The 22,279-nt window shown below is 36.0% G+C and overlaps 2 protein-coding genes and 1 long non-coding RNA gene across 17 annotated transcripts; 2 read left to right on the plus strand and 1 right to left on the minus strand.

The window, feature by feature from the left end:
• Positions 1 to 482: 482 nt before the first annotated feature.
• Positions 483 to 10,767, minus strand: LOC147759459 (uncharacterized). Its single transcript, XR_015331284.1, has 2 exons — positions 10,074 to 10,767; positions 483 to 1,456 (listed from the first exon to the last, which is right to left on the minus strand). It is a non-coding gene; the product is annotated as an uncharacterized LOC147759459 (long non-coding RNA).
• Positions 1,451 to 16,836, plus strand: LOC106165340 (uncharacterized). Of its 15 annotated transcripts, none has more exons than XM_013543512.3 (8): positions 1,451 to 5,912; positions 8,677 to 8,863; positions 11,082 to 11,111; positions 11,469 to 11,500; positions 12,372 to 12,429; positions 12,930 to 13,013; positions 14,557 to 14,702; positions 15,567 to 16,836. In XM_013543512.3, exons 1-8 carry the CDS (start codon positions 5,517 to 5,519, stop codon positions 15,867 to 15,869), a joined length of 1,236 nt encoding a protein of 411 aa, XP_013398966.2. In that variant the 5' UTR covers positions 1,451 to 5,516; the 3' UTR covers positions 15,870 to 16,836. The 15 variants fall into 15 exon arrangements, with proteins under 15 accessions (XP_013398966.2, XP_013398967.2, XP_013398969.2 ...); XM_013543513.3 differs by having other exon boundaries at positions 14,557 to 14,696; XM_013543515.3 differs by having other exon boundaries at positions 12,372 to 12,408.
• Positions 16,837 to 17,574: 738 nt separating this feature from the next.
• LOC147759460 (uncharacterized) lies at positions 17,575 to 21,785 on the plus strand. Its single transcript, XM_086996581.1, has 3 exons — positions 17,575 to 17,950; positions 18,157 to 18,235; positions 21,257 to 21,785. Exons 1-3 carry the CDS (start codon positions 17,621 to 17,623, stop codon positions 21,664 to 21,666), a joined length of 819 nt encoding a protein of 272 aa, XP_086852707.1. The 5' UTR covers positions 17,575 to 17,620; the 3' UTR covers positions 21,667 to 21,785.
• The last annotated feature ends 494 nt before the right edge of the window (positions 21,786 to 22,279 follow it).

Raw genomic sequence — 22,279 nt, forward strand, 5'->3', positions numbered from 1 at the left:
AGGGTGCATTCAATACAAGTTGATCCACGAACTAACTGATCCACGGATCAAATATGGCCCACTCACTTATAAGCAATGCTGCATAATCCCCTAATAAACTCCCCGCCTCCCACACTGGCTGTCCCTGCATGGACACAGCGATTTTAAAAATCTTCGATCAGGGCGCAATGCGTTCTTGTGCTGATGTTTGCCTAGTTCCCTACGCCTGATGGAAGTGGAGTCACTGCAGAGACGGCACACGTGGGAGGCGGGGAGTTCATTAAATAATTATGCAGCATTGCTTTCAAGTGGATCAGCCATATTTGATCCGCGGATCAATTTGTTCTAAATGCGCCCTAAGATAATGGGATATAATGTCCTCGCAGAGGCCAGTGATAGGGAGAAAGATAACTGAGTATAGCATCCTCGCACAGGTCAATGTCATATCTTGTCTGCAAATATATGGACCTGTAAACTCACACAAAAAAATTATAACACGTCTATCTAATTTCTGTTCTTTAATGATCATCGATTATTTTATCATATCAACAGCAAATCATAGGATTTTTAAATTGAAATTATAAAGTACTTTAACTTTACATATAAATTATTGCAATCGCACAATTTTGAAAATGATTTAAAACAAATAATTCCATCGCTTGTGTTACGTACAAAGAAAAAATAGTGACTTTTCTTCAATCAACAGCTAATATTTAAATTGCTCTTTACCTGCCTGATTTAGATGATCCACACGGACATAGAAATAATGGATGTTAACGATTTCAATATTAGCTGTAGATTTAAGAAAAGTTACCTCTTTATTCTTGATATAAAAACATATTAAAATTAAAGAAGAAAAGAACACCACACAAAATGATTAAATATACATTTGGATTACAGTTATGCACCATATTTCAAAGGCGACAATATTAGATAAAGGCGCATATTACAAAGGCGTTTATATAAGTTGTTATATTAGATAAATCCAAAACCATCTATGTCCAGGTCAAACACAAATTCACTGCCCCGAGTGAAGTCAACACCCGACGACCTGGGCCCGTAACTCGAAAGCATCGCGCATTGCGAATAGCGATATCACATAGAGGCTACAATGTTAAAACGAGCTATGGAATCGAGACACTTGCGATCGGTCACAGTGCGCGATGCTTTCGAGATACGGGGCCCTGGGGGTACTCAGCTTCATGACGCCGTCCTTGGTGATAAGAGCGAAACGGTGCTTTTCACTAAATTTTGTTCCATAATAAGCTATTCACATTAACAAAAGAGCTAACAGAAAGGACTTATGTAAAGGTGTTACATTGTTACTGTAGAAAGTCGTGTAATTTCAGTGTTACATGTATCCCACTTGTGTTATCCCACTTTTGTCAAGTCCATCCATGTTGAAGTTTCAAGGAAATGCCCACTGTTCGTACAAATGTTATGTCCTATTTGTTTTTATGCTGACGCACATCACAGACTGAAAATGAACAAGAAAAGAACGAATAGATAAACCTTCATATATTCACGGACCTACTGGTAGGGAAGTAATTCTTTTTATCTTGTTCCAAAATCCACTTCCTGTCATTACAAAAACACTTAATATCTTTTCTATCATATCAAAATATGTGAGTCAGTGTTTCTCACTGACTTAAATTCTTGGAAAGAATGAATTATTTGACATTTTAATGAATTCCAACCTTTTATGATAAATTACATAAATAATTCACGTGCTTAAAATGTACGCGTTACACATGCGTACATGAGAAGCTAACAGGGTATAATCTAAAATATTCTATTTTATACACACATTTCTCTAAACGCCGCCAATCAAATGTTTCTGATGTTGTTATAATTAATCCTATGTAATATGAAATACGATTTAAAACTAAACTGAGTATCAAAGTTTAACTCAGTAAAAAGGGTATGATCTTGGTTTGTGAGTTTTTATGCTCTGCTTTCCCAAGGAGTTTGAAATAGAAACTATAGAATAAAAATGACAAATAAGCATTTGTTTACGAGGCTATTTTATGTTTGGAACATTAACAGAGACTTTCGTTTCAAATTCTGTGAATTCTCTCACATTTAGGAAAATAGAGCTCCTTCTTACTAAAACATTGCGCTATACTTTATAGGCTACAGACACTGAATTATGGTCCATTTGCCTCCTGAATATTGAGTGAATGATATGAGAATTTCCACGTAATGAATAATCTGTTAAACACTTGAAACGACTTGTCCACAAAAAGATAGGTGAGCGATATTTCCACTTAACCTTTATAATGAAAAAAGAATCTACCTACCTAACTTAAACTAAAAATGTAGAATTTGATAAAATGATACTTTGACAGTAAATGGTTTGGGTTTAAAAAAACATATAGGAATATGTGTTATGATATTTATTTGTGACTAAACATGAACATCAACTTTTTCAGATGTAAAAGACATTTAGATGTAATAATGACGATAGCATTTAAGTAGTATGTTCGAAATTAATCCGTAAGACAAGTGATGTAATTACTCATCTTATTTACAATCATTAAAAATGTTTTTATTATAAAGATTATGGCTAATTAGGATATTTGATTTAGTGATTTCGGTTATCATTAAATCTAGTAACTGCATAAACCGTAGTTAAATAAAAAGCAAAAATTATAACTAATCTGTTGTCCAGCACTGAGATCGCAGCTTTGATGTCAAAAATGTAAAGACCCGTAAAAATCTCAACGATTTCACATGTTGGATAGTTGATAAATTTAAATACAATGTACGCATTTAAAAAAATCTCGAAGTCATTTTGTAATGTCTAAAAACCTGCAAAGTTACTTATCTTTCCCAGTCCAGACATTTAGAACTAATCATTTAATTAGAAATTGTTTAAAATAACTTGGATTTTAAGTTCAGGGACGGGTTGATTAATTACGTGGAAGAAAAACATATTCCGGAGAAAATAAGATTTTGGCAGGAAAATCCTGAATGATGAAATTGGAAATATACTTATTATACATACTAAACTGGAATTTCAGGATTCAGATTTGTTACGTGCATCAATATTATTTACAATGTTATTTATGTTTTTACCTATATTTATTTTTCAAACTGAGTGACCATAATATTGTCTTGCAGAGTCAAAATTGAATTACACATCGTACTGGTATGGTTAACAACGCCTTTTTTATTTTAAAGAATATTGTTTTCAGAGAAAAAATATTTATAATCATCATATAGATGAAGAAATGCCTTTAAATCTTATTTTCGCAAAAAAAAATATTCTGTACATTTCACGTAATGCCTAAAATACAAAACGATTCTCAGATAAAAGTGATTAGGCCTAAATTTGTAAAGATAAATCGTTAGCTAATATGAAAGAGGGGTTAAGACAAAAGAAAAAGTACAGTATGACAAAAAATTTGTTTGGTAAGATCAAAAACAAAAGCCGTGGTGCAGTATCAAAAGAGTCTAGGTGGTAAATTTTGTCAAAAAGATAGGCCTTTAATTCATTTTCAGTATTTTTACCAAAGCGAAGGCTCCATCCTGATCAGAGTTCAACAAAAGAACATTTTTCCCAAAGAACATTTTTCCAACTAGTAATTTCTGACGGCTTTTGTCAAAATAAATTCGTATAAAAATATACAGAAATTATAAACTACATGTATCTCTTTAGACTTCCCAAAAATACAGTGTGAAGATTATGCATAAATAGATTAAAAATGTAAATGATTAATTAAACTAACAATAAATAAAAAATTAACAATCGAAGAATATAAAGCGCAAATGTTAAAAATAAGATAAGAAGCGAGAGCAAATTTCCTGTAACGTTTAAAAACTATTAGCACCGTATTTTTACACAACACAAAATCCACTTGACAAAATACCAACTGAAATTAATTTCGCGGGTAGCCCGAAAAAAGCTTTAAAACACGTAATCGTGAATTAGACCTACGTATTTTCCCTCTGGTCTTTAAAGCACAAAAATAGGCTGAAAATTTCTTTGCAAATATTATTTTAGGGAAATAATGTTACGAAACTTTTTTTGTTATCCTTTTTGAAACTGTATATGGTAGCATGTGGTTGGGTTAAGCAGCAATAATTTGACATGAGTGCTCGTTTAATGTGCAGCTGGAATGAATGAAAAAATAAAAGAATTAAAATAAAAGTTAATCAATTTAAAGTTAATCAATTAAACCCGGAAAAGTGTAAAGTGAATTTTCAGTGGTGATTCGATATGGTGGGATTACAAAAAAAAGTTTTATTTACATGTTTTCAATTAAGTTCTAAAAACACAAAAAAGAAAACAATCTACATCTTAATGTCAATAAATTTTATGAAAAATTTGTATAAAATCCTTTTTTTTTTTTTTTTTTTTTACAGTATGTTATTATTCAGGTCACCCATATCTTGCGGTTAGCGTAACACAAAGTGATGTGGAAGACTGCGTGTGCTTGCGCAAGTGAGCCGGGGGTTAATGCATTGTATAGGGATATCAAGGTTCAGTTCATATTTTATAGAAACTGAAAGCGAGAAAGAAAGGGGGTGAGAATGCGATGCATGCTGCTTCATGTTCTATTTTGACAACAAAACGCTTAAATTATTAATTTTTGACAACAAAACGCATATTATTAATGATGACTGTGCACACAGAGAAAGGTCACATGGACCAAACTAGACTATATATTTATGCCTGTAGGAGCAATTGTGAACTGTCTGGTAAATATTGTTATCAATATCTGTATGTTGTACCGATACATATCCCTGCACCTCGACCTAGTTGTTTGTCTTCGGGTTGCATAAATGTCGCCCCTAATATTAAAACAATAGGCCTATATAAAGCTCGAGGGAGGTCAAAGGTCACTAAAGGTCAAACGTCAGCAGAGGTCAGATGCGTTAGCATACTAGGGGCAGGGCCTCACTTAAATCCCCGCTGGTCTTCAAATCGATATATTCAAATGACATAGCTATAATCAAAATGTGTATGCATGGTACTAAACACAGACATGTAAATACCAAAGTTTGTTTAAAGATTATATGTCAACGCCAACATGTTTTTGTATTAGAGAGGTGAGTGAGTGAAACTGGCATGCAACGATTTTTATTGCAAAACAAAGAACTACGTGCGAAAGGAAATGCACTAAATTCTAGTTCAGTTCCTCGATAATGTGAAGCGAAAGAAAGGTATGCCTACACGCCAAGCTTTCTGTAATGATTTCACGGTTATTTCTTTCATTGTGATTTTGCTTCGTCAAGGCACGCAGCACGCGAATATTGATATTGGTCTAATAATAGCATGGCTTAATCTTGGACCTAAACCTGACACCCTGCTATCCCCAAAGTGTCAACAATTCATTTCAAATCAAAATAGCCCGCCACGGGGCTCCTGCGCATGTGCGCATTCTCAGAATTAGCGAACATATAAACAGCTGAGCTGCGACGCTGCAGACATGCGATATGGCCTACTTACAGTATTAGCTGTGGCCACAAGCACACAAAACACCCAGGGATTTCCCCATCACTGATTCAGCCGGGGAATTTACCAAGTCGTCATGAGTGTTGTGGGAGAAATAGGCAACGATGTCAGCGCGGGGAAGCACCGTGGGGCAGCGCAGCGCACGCCGGGAGAGCTCTGCCCGGCGTGCGGCCGCTGTGCCAAGGGCCGCAGGGACTGGGTGCCCGCGATCGTCGTCGCAGTTTTACTCCTCGTCGCTCTAGCCCCGTGCGGCGTTGTGTTTACGCTTAAGATGCACGCACTGCAAGACGGAATAGATAGATGCGAGCGGAACGCTGCATACTTTGTAAACTCCCGACACGAAGGAGTTTTGTCTCCTAAAGAGCCTTCACCGGACCGTGACCGAAAACCGCCCTCCCCAGTTGTCAACCATGAAGAGAAAATTATACAAGATGTGGTGGCACAAAATGAAACTGAAGTTGAGGAATACGAGGTAAGGCTGCGTGACGCTTAGTCGTCTTTGTTAAATATTGATTTTTAAAAGAAGTTAAGGTTTTTTAATACTGCGCAGTACCAGCGTGCGTTTTCCAAACAGTTATTTATCAGTCTGATAAGAAAGACCATGCAAGTACTACATGTGCCCTCAGTAGATCACCGTGCAGCTTGTAGCTGTTAAATCAATGATCTTTACCCAGGGTCATCGGCTGAATGTACTCAGTAGCGTGCGTGCCGCTTAAACATTTGTCAGTGTTGATTTTGCTTTTATTTCTTCAGCCCGAGTAAGTCACCTGCTGCCACATCTGTCACCCTTCCCCCTCCTCTAAAATATGTCTATTTGTTTGTTTCGTTTTGCAAGTTTTGTCCTTAATTATCTTACGGGCATCATCATTATGACAAGTACTATTTTTATTACCATTATTTTCATTATTTATACATTTGTTTAATCTATTATTTATTATGTCAGTTTTGTAAAATCATGTAATGCCGCAACTTTCATAAACTTCGGTCCACATTTCCTGCTCAAAGTAAAAGCCAGCATTTAAAACAAATCATATCAGTGAAGATAGTATGTTACACTGACCATAGCGCATAATGCACAAGGACACACGTAGACCACATTCTTTGGGTGTATGGTATTCTCACTAAGGATATTACGCACTTAAATACCTATACCGGGCCACTTTGGCTGCATAACAATATGCGCAGCGCATCAATCAAGCAGCTCGTGTCATTCAATCTCTTCACTGTTACCTATAACGCATTGTCAGAGTTATTTCACAACATACTGTAACCGCTGACTGTCTGCCGCGTGTTACGTCACTCGTCTGGAGAGATTTGCATTTACGATTGGACCCCCAGACTTTGATCTATGCGTGGGCGTGGCTTTACAGGGAAAAGGTGGAATGTATGGTGTATATGTTCTATAGGCGCAGGCATGAGAAATTGTGCATGTTCATGTATGTGTGTGTGCGCGCGTGCATGTGCGTATGAGACAGAGATAGGGTGTATGTACATGTATAGGAGCAAGTGTGTGTGTGTGTGAACATGTATGAGAGCGAGATAAGAGTTTGCGGTGCTTTTGAGAGAGAGAGAGAGAGAGAGAGAGAAAGAGTCTCAAGAGGAAGAAGTAAGAACTAAAGGTAAAAGGTGAAATAAGATGGGAGCTCGAAATCAATTTTACACATGAACATTTTTTTTCGGATTATGTAAACGAAAGCAAAAAGACAAAATGTAAATATGTGTAAATTTTAAAAAATAAACAGATCGGAATATAATGATAGGATCCCACAATTTGCTATGGTGCTATTTTAACATTGTGCAATTGTATATACAAATATAAATGTACACATACGTTTGCGTTTACTTGAGACGATTTTTTACAATGTATTCGACAAAGTTTTTATTTTACTTAGAAAAATAGGCCTGGAATAGAATAGAAAATTTAAAAAAATAAGCCACTGGTGTGTAACTTTCCTGGAAGACGTATTTTAAATGTGAAACTAAACATTTCCCACTGAAGAGGTTTCCCCCGCTTTGGATTATCCAACCACAGTGAAAAGAGAAAGAACAGTATGCCTTAACGGCCATTCTCGGAATAATTTATAAACACAGTTTACAAACCAAGAATTCCAATGTTAGGAAAATAGTGAACAGCTGTACTAATTTTAGAAATATTTTGGAAGAAGTTTTAGTGGGGTTTAGAAAAAAGGAACGTATAGTAGCGATAATTGTAAATGGACTAGCCAACCGGGGAGTAGTCAGACGATTTATTCAGCAATCAGTTTTTTTATAATTTTTAACATCCAGTTTGACGCACCGAAGTTTGTCTCTCACATATGACTTTCCGATCAGATTTACCGGGGGAAACTAGTAGTCTCCTAAATATTTTCAGAAAATTGTTTCTTAAAAGAAAGAAAGGGAGTGAGGGAAAGAGAAGAAATTTGTCGACTGTGAATGTGAAAAGAGTAAACAGTTTGATTGTTACACAAAACAGCAATTTGTCACAGTTGGAGTAACGGCATTAGAATAACTGAAAATTAAACCACCTGGATCGAAATCCTTTCGAATATACTTTTATGACTAGAAAATCCACCAATTTTTCCCAAACCAGGAAGAGGAACGTTTGGTCCATGCTAGTACTAGTATATAGGTATTTGAACTACCGGAATTAAATGCGAAAATATTTCACTCCCTGGGTATTGCAAATTAATGGTTTTATGGCTAAATAATTTTTCCTTTTCATTTAAATGGTAATGCAATTCCTAAATTAAGATTTTTTAAATGTGATTTTTATCTTTGATAATAATCGCTTAATTTCATCCTATAAACTTTATTTCATTTTGTACTCCATTTATATTAAAAAATAAAAGGTTCGTTGTTATTATTATTATTACACCTAAACTCTCTAGCAAGATTAACATGAGGCTAGAAAGTTCCTGGTTGTTGATTTCGATTAAGTGATATCCCACTATCTGAAGATTTACGTTGAAAACTATTCCTTCGAATGCTTCAGTGAAACGAATGGATTTCTGTTCTTTTACTTTGTGAGATTAATTAAATTTGCTTGCACCCAGCAAGCAATATATATGTAGATTGCAGTTTGCATAAAGCGAAGTTTTAAAAGAAACAACACAAACCGAAAAATCAATGCAAGCACAACAAATATGTTATCTTTTGAGACATTGTTTTCCCCATCGTGACTGCGTTAATATTTCTGGTTTACACTAGTATCATAATTTTCAAATTTTCTTTTTCAGGACTTGGAAAGCGCAGACAATACGCCGGGGAATATTTTCACCATTTTGGCGTCCTTGAGGTCCCGCGAGAGCGCGAGACTAAAACGTAGCGCAGAGAGGCGGAGAGACAGACGCCAAGGGGCTGGCCCAGAATCTACGACAACTCCAACCAGACACAAGAATAAGTGCCCACGTAGGTGTAGACGTTGTAAGTGAAAGCTTCAACGTGTGTTTACTTCAAGCTTTTTTCAGTTCTGTCGCATACTAGTAGAACATGCCCTTTAACTTAACGCCTATTAGAGACTTACTACATGTATATGTACCTGGGCTTTTCCATAAAAAATTATAAAACTTTCTTCTTATTGGTCCTGTTATACCTATTTTCAGCTTATTTCTTAGTTAAAGAAACATATGTAGATTTAGACATAGTGCATTTATTGGTAAATTTAATGACGTTCACAGGGAACTTTGGCGTATATATATATATTGACATTCTGGCAATTATTATTTTTCTTTTTTTACCTTTTGTTTTGTTATACCTTGCGAGGCTGTTGTAACGGTATCTTTTTTTTCCAATTTTTCTCTATTTTTGCAAAAGTTGTAGTCTTTTATTTATAATTCTGCCTATTCTCCACCGGCGTAGTCATTTAAGTTTAATGTCCTCCTGTTTTATTTAAAAACCTAATACAACCCTCCGACAGGGTGTTTGAACTTTTATTGCAAAATTGAATAGAATTTGGGAACAAACTAGAGAGAGATTAAAGAAATCCGAGAGTCTTAATGTTGGTGTGCTGAATTATCACTTCAGTTTTTAAATTAAAGTTTTCCTCACTCAAATTGAACATGATGCAGCCATCTGTGATCAAAATGTCGAGCGCACAAATGAAGAAAAAAGCACCCAAGGGTCCACGAAACTACATTTTTATATGAATGTCAATATGCTGTTTTTTGTTAACCCAAATTTAAAGTGACGAGATTTTCGACAAAAAAGAAAATCCAAAAAAAAATCCATGAGCGGTTATTGGTCCTCATACTACTGTTTAGCGAAGTAGGGCTACTAATAAATTACAAAATATTTTATACTTTTGGATAGTAGGTTTTAATTAAGCCGGACTAGTAACACCCCTTTATAGATGAAAAGTACATTATCCTAACACTGAGTATCTTATTCTTTGTTTACACTTCTCCCCTTTTCGATCTCGTTGTTGAATAATGTCTAATTTGTGCCAATTTTTGATATAATTGACCATGATTTCGAGCTGTAAATATGTTGAAAGAAGATGAGTTTGAGCTGATCGTCAATCAAGCTCTACTTCTTACAAGATCAAAAATAATCTCAAAGGGCACGTTTCATATTTTTATCACAGAGAAACAAAAACAAAAAAAAGATGAAGAGCAGATGTAAACTTTGTACTCACCCCGATTCACTTATCGTTCTACTCAACTCAGTTAACTTTTAACACTGACCGAATAACGTAACAGTTTCTTTTTCTGCGAAAACTGACTTCCTTAATGTCTTCGACGCTTGTTTCTTCTGGTGGTGCACGTAATATCAAGGAGTATACAGACGCGTGGCTTGTTGCCTTTATCAATAAACGCATTGTGATTATCAAAGTTAGGTAAACATTCCAAGAAAATGTTCCGAATATGGAGATGACAGAGTCACGTGATCTTCCAAGAAGATATTAAAATAGTAACAGTTCGGTGGTGACTGAATGGCCTCTTTGTCAGTAGGCCTACTACATTTTTTCCTCCTTGTCCTACCCTTCCCATTCGCTTCGATTCTTTTAATGATGTATGAAATCACGTAATACTCCTGTCTAACACGGTACGTTTTGTTTATTTTTTACACTGGGAAGGGGCGTTACGGGAACTTAGGCCGCCATTTTATTTAGAAAATAGGCAGCCCCCCCCCCCCCTTCCACTTATTTCCTCCTCCCCCTAAACTGTATTGGTAAAAAGAATAGCTTCTTCCAAGAAGACTTGCCGACATATTTACCAGACAGACAGCCAGTTGAAATAACGTGAAAAGGAACATAGGAGGAAAGCGGCCTTCCTGGAAGGGCTAAATTCGGCAGAAGTCCGGCTTGGAAAAGATTGATTTTTCTTCCTTGATAAGCCGTTTCCCCTTTACTAATTTTTTACCATCCGTGACGGGCAGTGCAAATTATTGTGTATAATTATTTTCAAATGTTTCCTATTAAAAGTACGAGATTGCATGAGAATAAAAAAGTCAATACACGTTAATTTTCTGAAAAATACTAATTGCACATGCCGATATTGTAGATGTAAATAAGGGGCATTAAGGTTGTTTTAATGATTTTTAATGCTTTAATTGTTGCATTCTTATTGTAATAACAGGCATGATAAGATATTAGCCAAGCTGGGAACGGATTTTTATTTCACGCCCTTTTTTCTTTGTTCAGGTTGCATAAAGGGTGACCAAGGAGAAAAAGGTGAGGGTCGTTGACCTTAGAATCCCTTATTGCATCAAAAAAAGAAAAAAAAAACAATTCAATGCAGCAATCCTTACTGTTATCCCATATATCTGAAGTCAAATGTTTGAAGTTCACCTTGTTCACGTATTTTGCGCAGTAGTTAAAACTTGAACTTCATTTCTTTATTATTTATTTATTTATTTATTTATTGTGTAATGTAGCTGTATGTACCAGTATCGCCCTTAAAACTGTTTTACAATCTGCCTGTGTAGCCATCAAAATAACATAGATCAACTCCTGTGTCAGCCCAAAATGGGCATAAGGGGGAAATCTATTTTAAATGTGTTCATTTAGTCTGCTGTTTCCTAATTACAGGTGACAAAGGGGACCCCGGTCCACCAGGCCAGGTAGGAATGATTTTTTATCAAGTTTAATAAGTGTTATTCTAGTTGATATGATTTAAGTAATACTATAATCAGTAGTTATGTGAAACCCGTATGAAGACACACAATAATGTTAGTGGTCGATGCGATATACTGTGAACGGCGTGCGTGTGTGTGTGTGTGTGTGAGAGAGAGAGAGAGAGAGACAGATTGAGTGCGTGCGTGTGTGTGTGTGTGTGTGTGTGTGTGAGAGAGAGAGAGAGAGAGAGAGAAAGAGAGAATGATAAAATATAAACTCGTTAAAATGGCTTAGACGTGGACTGCAATTGAGAAGTTAACAATAGCATTTGTACACCGTAACAGGAGGTCGTTACAAACTATTTGTAGATAAATGCGAGCGCTGCTCTGTTCTCTGGTCCAAGGACAGAGAGGGAGGGAGACGGTTTTTACGATGTTCATGAAGGTAGTTTTTATTTCTCAGTTCGCTGGGCGCCATTGATCTTTCTCCACGCTAACTGGTACATGTAGATATCACTAAAATCGGGCTGTATCTGACCTCAAATCATAACACTTCTTTAGAGCTGCAATGGAAGAGCAATTTATATAGGGTAGTGACTAGTAAAATTGAACTACTGTCGAATGTGTCATATTTTTTAATGTAGCTCTTACTTTGGTGTAAAAGAAGGTATAATTTTCGCTGCTTGTCGATAGCTTAATCCAATAATGTTGAATAAGTAGCTGACGTATTTAATTGTTTAATTTTATTGGAAGGACTGGCTTAGGTAATGGCGTGGGGTGGCTAATTTCACTATCATATATATTTAGGTTGCTATTGGTAGCTTTCCGCCAGGCAAAAATATTCTCGAGTTTTGTTAATGAGCTTCTCTTGTTGTAGATGGCGCTGGCGGCGGCACTTTACCAGGGGAATGTAGGTCGGTATGACGTACCTGAAGGTACATTTCATTTGTGTCACGTGATCAGGCAAAATTAATCAGTTAAAACCAGCGAAAACGAAAGTGAAACCGCTTGAGGGTTTTTGTTCGAGGAACTTCATGGAATTGAGTAATAACCATGAGATTGGCGAATGCCAACGGCTGCTACTTCACGCCTAACGAGAAAAATATATTTTCTTATACATAAATAAAAATTTGAAATCGAAACGGCACTGGTTGCCAAAACGTTCACTTTGTTCCAAATTCATTGTATGCACATTTATAATTCATAGTATGCACATTTATAATATCTTCATCCTGTGAAATGACAAAACAACGGAGTTAATTTTGCCTGGCTCCAAATAGTTTTGTTAACAATATCACAATGCATTCACATTTTCATATAAAGCTGCATTTAGAAGTTTCTTACATTTCGACCGTTCAGTTTTTCGAGGTCTATTTTGTTCCAGTAGATACAAACCGTTTAGTAACGAACCATTGTCTCCATTTCGTCTTTATAGAGGATTATGATCCAAATAATATACCGGGTGAGAGGATCGGTTGCGACCATGCTAATATCAGGGAGAGGACTTTCCGAAGCTGCGGTAGGTCTATAGGCCCATATGTTCAGTGCTCTGACGCCGCGTTTTTTTTTTTTTTTTTTTTTTTTTGTTTTGTTTTGTTTTTTTTTAATGGATGAAAGTTTAGAAAAGAGAGAATCTGTTGCGAATTCTTCCTTTATTTTGCAGCATGGTTGGCACACGTTGGCACACGTTGACTCAATTGCATTTTCTTTAGATGAAAATGTTTTGCGGTCCTTGTCAATACGTTTTTCAAGCTGGGTGTGTGTTTCAGAATTGTTTGGCTGGAACCTTGCTGTCCATTGGACATAACGTTTACAAAGCTTAAAATGCCACAAAACAATTCTGTATAGTTCAAACAAGAAACTTCTAAATGCAGGAATGCGGATACACAGCCTGCCTTACATCCGCTTTTAATTCATTAATTGCTTAGGATTTGTTGCGTCGCTTTGCAATGCACTTGCATGACCAACGCTTCTCTTTGAGGACGTTACGGCCTCTGGTTTGTGAGAACAATCTTAATTATTTATTGACTCGAAAATAACCGCGGTGTGCAGATACGCAGGTTGAACTCCTTTTCGCCTTAATATTAGAAAGGAAATGGATGCAAATGTTAATGCAAAACCATCCAAGACAACTCTTCCCTTGTAATGCCGCAGATCTCTACATTCTCAAGCGTAAAATGTTTTCTATGTTGAAGTGTCAAACACTGGAAATTGTGTATTATGAATGATTTTGTTACCATCTTAATAATAAGTAAAACAAGTAATCCGCCATTTCCCCTTTCTTCGCTCGGTCACTATACTCCTCAACCTGCCTACGACACTAGTGGTTACTTGACCGATACTAATGCTTGTTGGCTCTTCATAATTTTGGTTATTTTAAATCTATTGTGTTATATACAGCAATTGTTACGATTTGTTATTTCACAGTTTATTGCACGCCCTCAGGAAGTTTCGCTTTTACTTTAAAATCAACTTGTACGCTGCACCTATGGTATTAATTTTTGGGGTTGTGATTTTATTTTTTCTTGACTCATTATTTTCTCACGAGTCTTCAGTAAATACTGAACTGGGGGGGGGGCTGTGTGTTATCCTTTCACCAGTCTTTTTATCAGCTATTACGGGCCCTTTTTTGCGGTCGTCTTTTTAAAGACTGAAATTCGGGAAATTGAAACTAGAATCTAATGGTGTTTTAGCAACTGTTCATGTTTTTAAAAATCAAAATGCCAAAACACGCCAAATGAAGGCTGATAAAAAGCATTTATTTACACGTGTTTGTGAGTGATAAAAACCAGACCAGGAAATGAAACCTTAACCTGGTACGTGTACAGTGTAGCAAGTAAGCTGCTTCCAAATCCTCTGTGCGTTTACGATTTTTGTTTCCAAATATTGTAGTCTAAAACAGACCGCCGTAAAACAGACGAAAAGGGGCTGGACTTGCTATGTAAAACTACAATGCTGGTACAATATAATTATAAGATTTTTTCTTTTTTTTTCATATCTATGGTGGTATATGAGAAATGTATTTTTTTATTTCTTTACATGTGGTCCCTTAAATATCACAGATGGCAAACTACAGCATTGGGAGAAGGCACCGTGGATGACACACCCAGATCACGCGAGATATTACGATAACAAGTTTCGTCTGAACTGGGACGGCCAGGTGCAAGTGACGGAAGCCGGGTTGTACTATTTATTCGGACAGGTAACAGTACGTATTCTGTTGTTTTGCTTTGTATTGGCTATGCGGCTGCTTTTAAGCTTGAAATATTTAGAGGCTTTTTGTTTTTAGATTTTTTCTTTTATTACCATAGTTGCATATTTATATTCTTTTGTCACACTTGTAAGCATCCTGCGGTAATAGGGTGAAGAACAGGAAGGGGCTTTACTGTGCGATTAAGTCTAATGGTCATTATATAGATCTTAGAACGTAGACAAAGGAACAGCCAGTTGAAAAAACGTGAAGAGTTACGTAGGAGGAAAGCGTTTTTCCTGGAAGGGCTGAATTAGGCAGAATTCTGGAGATTCCACAGCGGATCATCCTTTATTTCATTTAAACTGGTTGATTTTCCTTTGTTGATGGCGACACATGAAATACTTACGTCACATGATTAAGAGAATTTTGAATGCACACTTAACGCGTTCTATCTATTTTTTTATCATTTGGGCTCTTTAACGCTTTTAGATATTGTTTGTCTGCAAAATGCTTTTGGTAATATTCTATTTCTTTTCTTGATTCATCCAAAACTTGACACACCCTGCTTGTGAGCCGTGAGTGATTTTACGTGCAACATTAAAAAAATATATATATAGTTGGGAAATGTACTTCCTACTCAATATTCAACGCGGAGTCTTCATTACCTGTATATATGTGCTATGTAAAATGTACAATGTAAAACGATTTATTTATTTTATTATCATAATATTTATTATTTTTCATTTTTTAATTATTTTATTGTAATTTTATTTATTTGTTTGTGTTTTTTTTTTCATTTTTTTTCTCATGAACTTGATGTCACCAAAAACTTTTTTTACTGACATAAAATTTAGTGTCATATTTTTTTCTCTCCAACAGATAATGTTCTACAACGCGGCTCCATTCAACACGGCGGGTATAGACGTGAAGGGTCGCAGCATAGTAAGATGTACCCACAGCGTGACCAACGTCAACCAAGGTGGCACCGCCCCCACCTACCAAACGTGCTCCATGGGGACGATATGGTACCTTGAAAGGAACGACAACGTGCGAATGGTTGTTAAACAAGGCAACCGGGTGATAGACATGCAACAGGATACGACATTCTTCGGCCTGGTGAAGTTGGCTGACGCACCGGAAGTGGTGACGTCAGCAACAAGGCCCCCGACGTCACGTAGGTGAGGGTAGATAGTCATTCCATCAGGGACAAGAGACACTTGAAGAGATTGTGCCTCAGTTAAAGTGTGGTTCGTAGAAATGGATACGGGAAAGGTGTCACTTCCAACGTTTTATTACATTTCACCGAGTTTTCAGTTCAACAATTTGTAGTTTACTTGACGAAATGTATCGTTCTCACGAAAAGACGAGGTGTCTAACAATGTTTATGTACATGTATATAAATGTAAATAAACACTGTATATAATGAAGACTGCAATACAATAAAGTCAGAAAGAATTCGTCCAAATTAATACTTACGATTTTAAGTAGTGCACCAAATTATGCACGGGCACTTTATAGATGGTACTTTATATGCAACATACCTGCAGCAACTCGAATTAGGAAATACTTATAATAAAAAGAACACTTCCATTAACTTACTTAAAATTAATTAATTAATTGCCTATTTTATGTTTCATTTTGATACAATATATTTATTTATTTACATCGTGATTTCCCGGTGGTTCTTTTAAAGGTACCCAGCACTGTTATGTAGGCAAGGTAAACACGTGTGTTTGTTATTATATTAATAATGAGATATTTACTTAACATTACAGAGAGCTGTCGAGCAAAATGTAAATAGTTTGGTTATTTGAAATTATTTGTACCTCCATAAGTGACTTTACAGGAAGTTTTCATAATTAGGCGAGAAGGGGATCCCCAGTTAGTAGTACAATGTAATTATCATTTAAGCAATAATTGTAACTATTAATAGAAAATACAGTGAAATGAGACAGGGTGAGTGAATGAGAGAGAGTGGAGTGACAGTAGGAAGTTCAGATTAATTGCATCATTCTGTGAATTCATTCAAAACTTGCATATAAATACATTTATTCATTTACGTCGTTCATTATAGTCACGTTAGTATGAGTTCTTTGCAAGTATAGTCGTCTCGTGTGGTTCCAATGCAATAAAATATTTGTTTAAAACATCTTAATTTTGTTATTTGTTTCACGGGCTACAAAACATGATTGTAGAGAATTGTAACGTTGTGGTGGTCAGCTGAAAATTAACCCTTCCAAAAAATGCGAGTAAATTATATGCAAGCTGAAGAATAATGCAATTCGGCATTTAATTCCATAGTATGATTTCTAATCAATATGTATACGCTATCTTGGGCAGTTATTTTTAATATTTCATTTATAAAACCCATAGACCTTTCTGGTTCTCTATCAGATCACGAGGTATATACTCTCTCAAAGAGATCTTATATGGTAATATCTGTTCGTATAGAGAAAATGGTTTAAACCCTTATAACACGCTGTATGTCAGAGGCGAGCGGGAATGAATTGACAAAAATAAGTTTAAAATACATCAATATATGTAAAAGGAAATATAAAACAAACAGTTGATTGATTAAAACATGAGGATCTATACCTAGATTTCAACTGGTGTCCCCAAAGCCTGAAAAGAACCCTGTCAATTCCCAATGAAATTAGTATACAATGGATATTGCGGCGACATCCCCCTTGCTTAATTCCTCTTTCTTGTTCCACGCAATTCTTCTTCCAAGAAAGTGCACAGTGCTTATAAACAAAACTATGGTCGATAAGTCCATTTAGATTCTGTATCAACTGTTAATGATTTACCGATTTTACAGGGTGCTAAACTTGCCTGGTAAGGAAACTGACGTATTTGCAGGCAAATCATTGCTTTCCGCTGATTTATATTCAATCAACCTATCGTGCCAATTGCACTATAATCTCAAAGCGCGGATGCAACATATGCATTTGCGGTCTGTGCATAATTGCATCATGTCAGTGTCAATAAGAGTAATGATGTTTTTACTCTGGTTACATTTCACAAAATCAGTGCCCTTATTTGCAAAACCTGTCATCGAGACAAGGCACATTGTTCGCCAGGACAGAAGAGGGGAAGACCCCGCAATTATTCAATTAAAAGGGGAACCACCGACCGTAGACGACGCGCAAAAACTCCCTCCTGTTAATTATAAGGCACGCAAACTGGCCCGGATTAGACCCAGAGTGCGCAAAAGTGGAGCGAGCGGCAGATTTCAAAGAGCTGTAGTGTCCAATGAAGTCCATGTAAGTGATCTCTATTTATTTTTTATAAACAAATATTTTAAAAACTGTGCCAACTTTCTTTTGACAGCCTAAAAGTGGCCAAATACGGTACGATTCAGTGCAAACATAATGAAAACACTTAATTTTGCATAAATAGAGTTTTAACAAATTCAAACTTAGATGTCATGAAGCGGGTACCTTTAAAATGTCCCAACTTTCACTGTCAGGTGGGAAATGGTCGTGCTGCAGCTCAGATGGTACCGGTGACTGGTGCGGGGGGACGCGAAGGAGCCATTATGGCGGACGGTAAGTAAAATCTACTTTTCACATTTCTTAAATTAATCCCGCTTTCTACATATTGTCCAGTTTGAGATATAAAGTTGATGGTCATTGGCGCTAATATTTACTTACCATCAAGGGATTTTAATTTATTTAATTATTTACTCGCTCATTTAATCATTTATTTATTTGTTTGTTTGTTTGTACTGTTTTAGGAAATGTGGTAGATTACATAGTCTCCCCTGTGGTCTGTCTCTTGACCTAATGAGGTGGCAGTAATTGACAACCTTCCAAAAATCGTTAATCATTGATTTTTTATTCGGTCTATATTTCAACTGTTTAGACATGAGAATATTAATCGCTACATAGCAAATGAAATTCATATCAAGGCAATCAAAAAATGAAACTCTTTTTTTTTATAATTTTTCACAAAAAAGTGCAATATCAAAGCTCAGGAACACAAATTTAAGTCATGGAGAGTATTTTACAAGTTTTTAAAATACTTTTTTGTATTTACTAAAAAGCTAAGATAATGGCAGATTTGATTTTTTGGACTGAAATGAAGAATATTGTAGAGACAAAGCAACCCCTTAAGAAATGCTTACCCACGTTTGTTTGAAAAATTGCCGTTGGAAAACGCCATTCCGTGAGTCTGCGCATGGGAAAAATAATGCTTGACTCACAAAGTGATTATGAACAAAAGCTCAATGAAATATTACATATTTTTAACTTGCTGAAATAGTACTGGTACTCTGGTAGGGCACCAACAGAGAACGTTTAAGCTAAGGGTATTTTACCTCATATACAACGGGGAACATATTTTCAGTCTTAAATATTGGACTTCTTAGAACTGATGTTTGTATATATTTTACATTGCTTCCACATATATGCATATCAGTCATTCTTTGCTAGTGGTGCACTGCGGGGGGACCATAACAAGAATGTTATTTCAATTTAGATAGCCGACCAAATTCTCATGACATCGTTGTGTATGTTTCAATAACAAATCAAAGAAGCTGCATGAGCAAGGAGGATATTGTTATAAAAGCAAAAGAAGAGAAAAAGCAGAAAATATATCGAAATTACCCTCAAAATGGCGTCTTTTTTTGTGGAATTTCGACCCTACCTCTATTTAGGAACAGTTTGTTTAGGGTTTGAATGAATTATTGAAGCAGGGAATACACCTACTGCAAGAAGATATAATAAACAGAATGTGCAAATGGTTATTTAAATAAAAATTTATTTGAAGTCACTGAAAAATGATCACAAAATTAGCTTAACTTACGATACATGCGGTGTCCCACCCCGATGAAAATTTCATCTAATCCTATCTTTCCGTATTAAAACTGTTCAATCGTCCAAAGTAGTATTTCGGTTAGTTTGTGTCACGAAATCCATGATAATATCAGTTTTCTTAAGAATTTCACATTTATTGCTCAGCAAGGTCGATTTTTCTTCACCGCGTCCCAATATAACGTTCGCAACGCTGCAACTTCAGAGATCGATTCTTATCAGACGACTTTAAAATGCCGCGTGAAAATTATACATCGATAGCGATCTTCTTCCATACTCACTAACTGATGACGTCTACACACGAATGGCTTCTTTTACACACTAAAAAAAACCAGCTCAAACTGGCGGGTGGCCCATTCTGATAACATGGCACGCAATGACGCTGTCGAGATAGGATGCAGGGCACAGGTGTAATTCCCTCGATTTAACCGTCACAGGATTGTTTATTGGGATCTTCTTTGTATGAAGGTGAGAAATAATGAGTTTCGTTTCATTTTTCTTCAATTGTTTCAACATATTTGTGTACCGATTGATTTTTACCATTCTATAAGTAGGGTGACTTCGTCTGAACTTTCGTTTTGCGTCTGTTTCACATGGGGGACTAAAGGTCATATTGAACATGGTGACGCGGTGATACCGTATTCATGTTCTCTTGTTCTCGAAAACTCAATCATCGAAATTGAATTACTTTTTTTTAGTTTTGTCTTAAATTAAGCTGCTACACTGTATTCCGTGCGTTTAAAATTTAACCGTCTGTAAAAACAGCAATAATGGATTACTAGCAACACTTACGTTACGCAATGAAGCACCGAAAATGGGTGAAGAAAATGTGTCTCAGTAATGCGTGTTTGCCACTCATAATGCACTGTACTTTGTTTGAATAAGCAATAAACTATTTGTGATCTTAGGTTATCCATTGTTCGTTATCAGAGTTAACAGATTCTTTGTGTGATTTTTTTTCAGAATCCCAAGAGTGGATGCCTTAGTGAGCACAGAACAGATATCACCATTGGTCTACATATGTCAGGAAGAATGTTATAATTATGAACTTTGTGTTACACTGAACTTCATTTTGTTAAATTTTGTATTTAACTGAACTTTATTGTGTTAAAATAATAATAAAAAAATAATAGTTCTGATAAAAAACTACAATCTGGAACATTCTTTAGATCAACTTTGTTCAGTGTGTGTCCCATATATGACAGAGTTACAGTAAATAAAATATGTGCATTATTCCTCTGTGTTTGTCAATTCCATTTTAAAAGCATGTGAAAGTGGTGTGCCCCTCATGAATGAAGTGTGTATGGATAATAGCAAAAATATTGTTATTATTTACATGATTATAAAAAGTTTTTGTACCCGCGTCAATAACGTTACCGTGACCCACATATTCACCATTTTTATTAATTATGAAATGTGGATTAAATTCTTCAAAACCAGTTTTGAAGCATTGAGACAACACCCCCTTATGATTTAAACTAAAACTGAAAACATTCCATTAGACTTTCATTAGTTTGTGCAAAATATATTACCCAGGGTAACGCGTCTTGGATTTGGTGGGTATAGCTGTTCAACTCTCCTGTGTGCCCTAAAAAGGGCAGCTGCTGTTTCCCTTTTTATGAAATGATAAACTGTGATGGTGTAGCTATCACATCGCAAAATTACAGCTTCCCAGAGAAAGTTTGAAATTTTCGGTCAAATTCAACATTTTGTAACCACTAGCAAAGAATGACAGATATACAGTTTTTCTTTTAGGGCGGTTCACGGCATGGCGCACACAATACCAAAACGGCATGCACTTTGACCCCCAGCCTCCGCGACACGGCCTCGTTGTCCTTGTGCCTGGGTTGTACTTCCTCTACTCCCAGGTTTACTACCACCAGTACACGTCACACGCTATGACCCACTGCATATACATGCGGCACGAGACAGACCCGGAAACCACCAGGCGCCCTCTATCGTGCGCGCTGTCGTCTGCTAGTTCCAACCCAAACGAGGCTTTCGCAGTCGCTAAGTGGGTCAATTCGAACACGAACTATGCCAGTGGGTTGTTTGAGTTGGCAGAACATGATATCGTCTGGGTTGCAATGCAAGATGGTTTTGAACACTTTCGGATTCGATTAAATCTTAATGCGACATACTGGGGAGCGTTTCTCATCGCATGACAAAATGAACTTAAATTTTGTAAAGACAATGTTTTTTTTTTTTTTTTTTTTTTTTTTAAATGTTGAGAAGAAAAGAAACTGTATATATATATATATATATATATATATATATATATATATATATATATATATATATATATATATATAGCATATGTCAAATTGGCGTCTAGAGCTCGTTAACATATGTATGGCGTGGCGCTATCCGCGCTGTACTGATTACGCATTATAAAAGCACTTGTACATGTTCGATTATTTTTATAAGTGAAATAAACAGTATTTTTGTATCACATGTACTATTCATTGTGAACAAAGCCAGTAAGTAGTATGAATGCAACATGATTTCAATATTTTATGCAGAAAAGACTTGTAAAAATGACCGACATTTTAACTTTGATTCTAATGATTCTTGGGGTAAGCCTATAAGATCAATATAAAACTTGGCTACCAATTCGAGATTTTTTTATAAAAAATAATATATGAGAAAAATGTTCACCAACAGAAAACTAAGTAGCAAGTATAAAAACGCGGAACTTGGAGTATCCAATTGGACCTTGGTTGTGTACCTGTACGTACAGTGTACGTCATATGCACGTCATCGCTTGCGCATGAAGAT

This window comes from Lingula anatina, chromosome 10 (genome assembly GCF_051362555.1).
Source record: "Lingula anatina isolate TDL-2025a chromosome 10, LinAna3.0, whole genome shotgun sequence".
NCBI lineage: Eukaryota > Metazoa > Brachiopoda > Lingulata > Lingulida > Lingulidae > Lingula > Lingula anatina.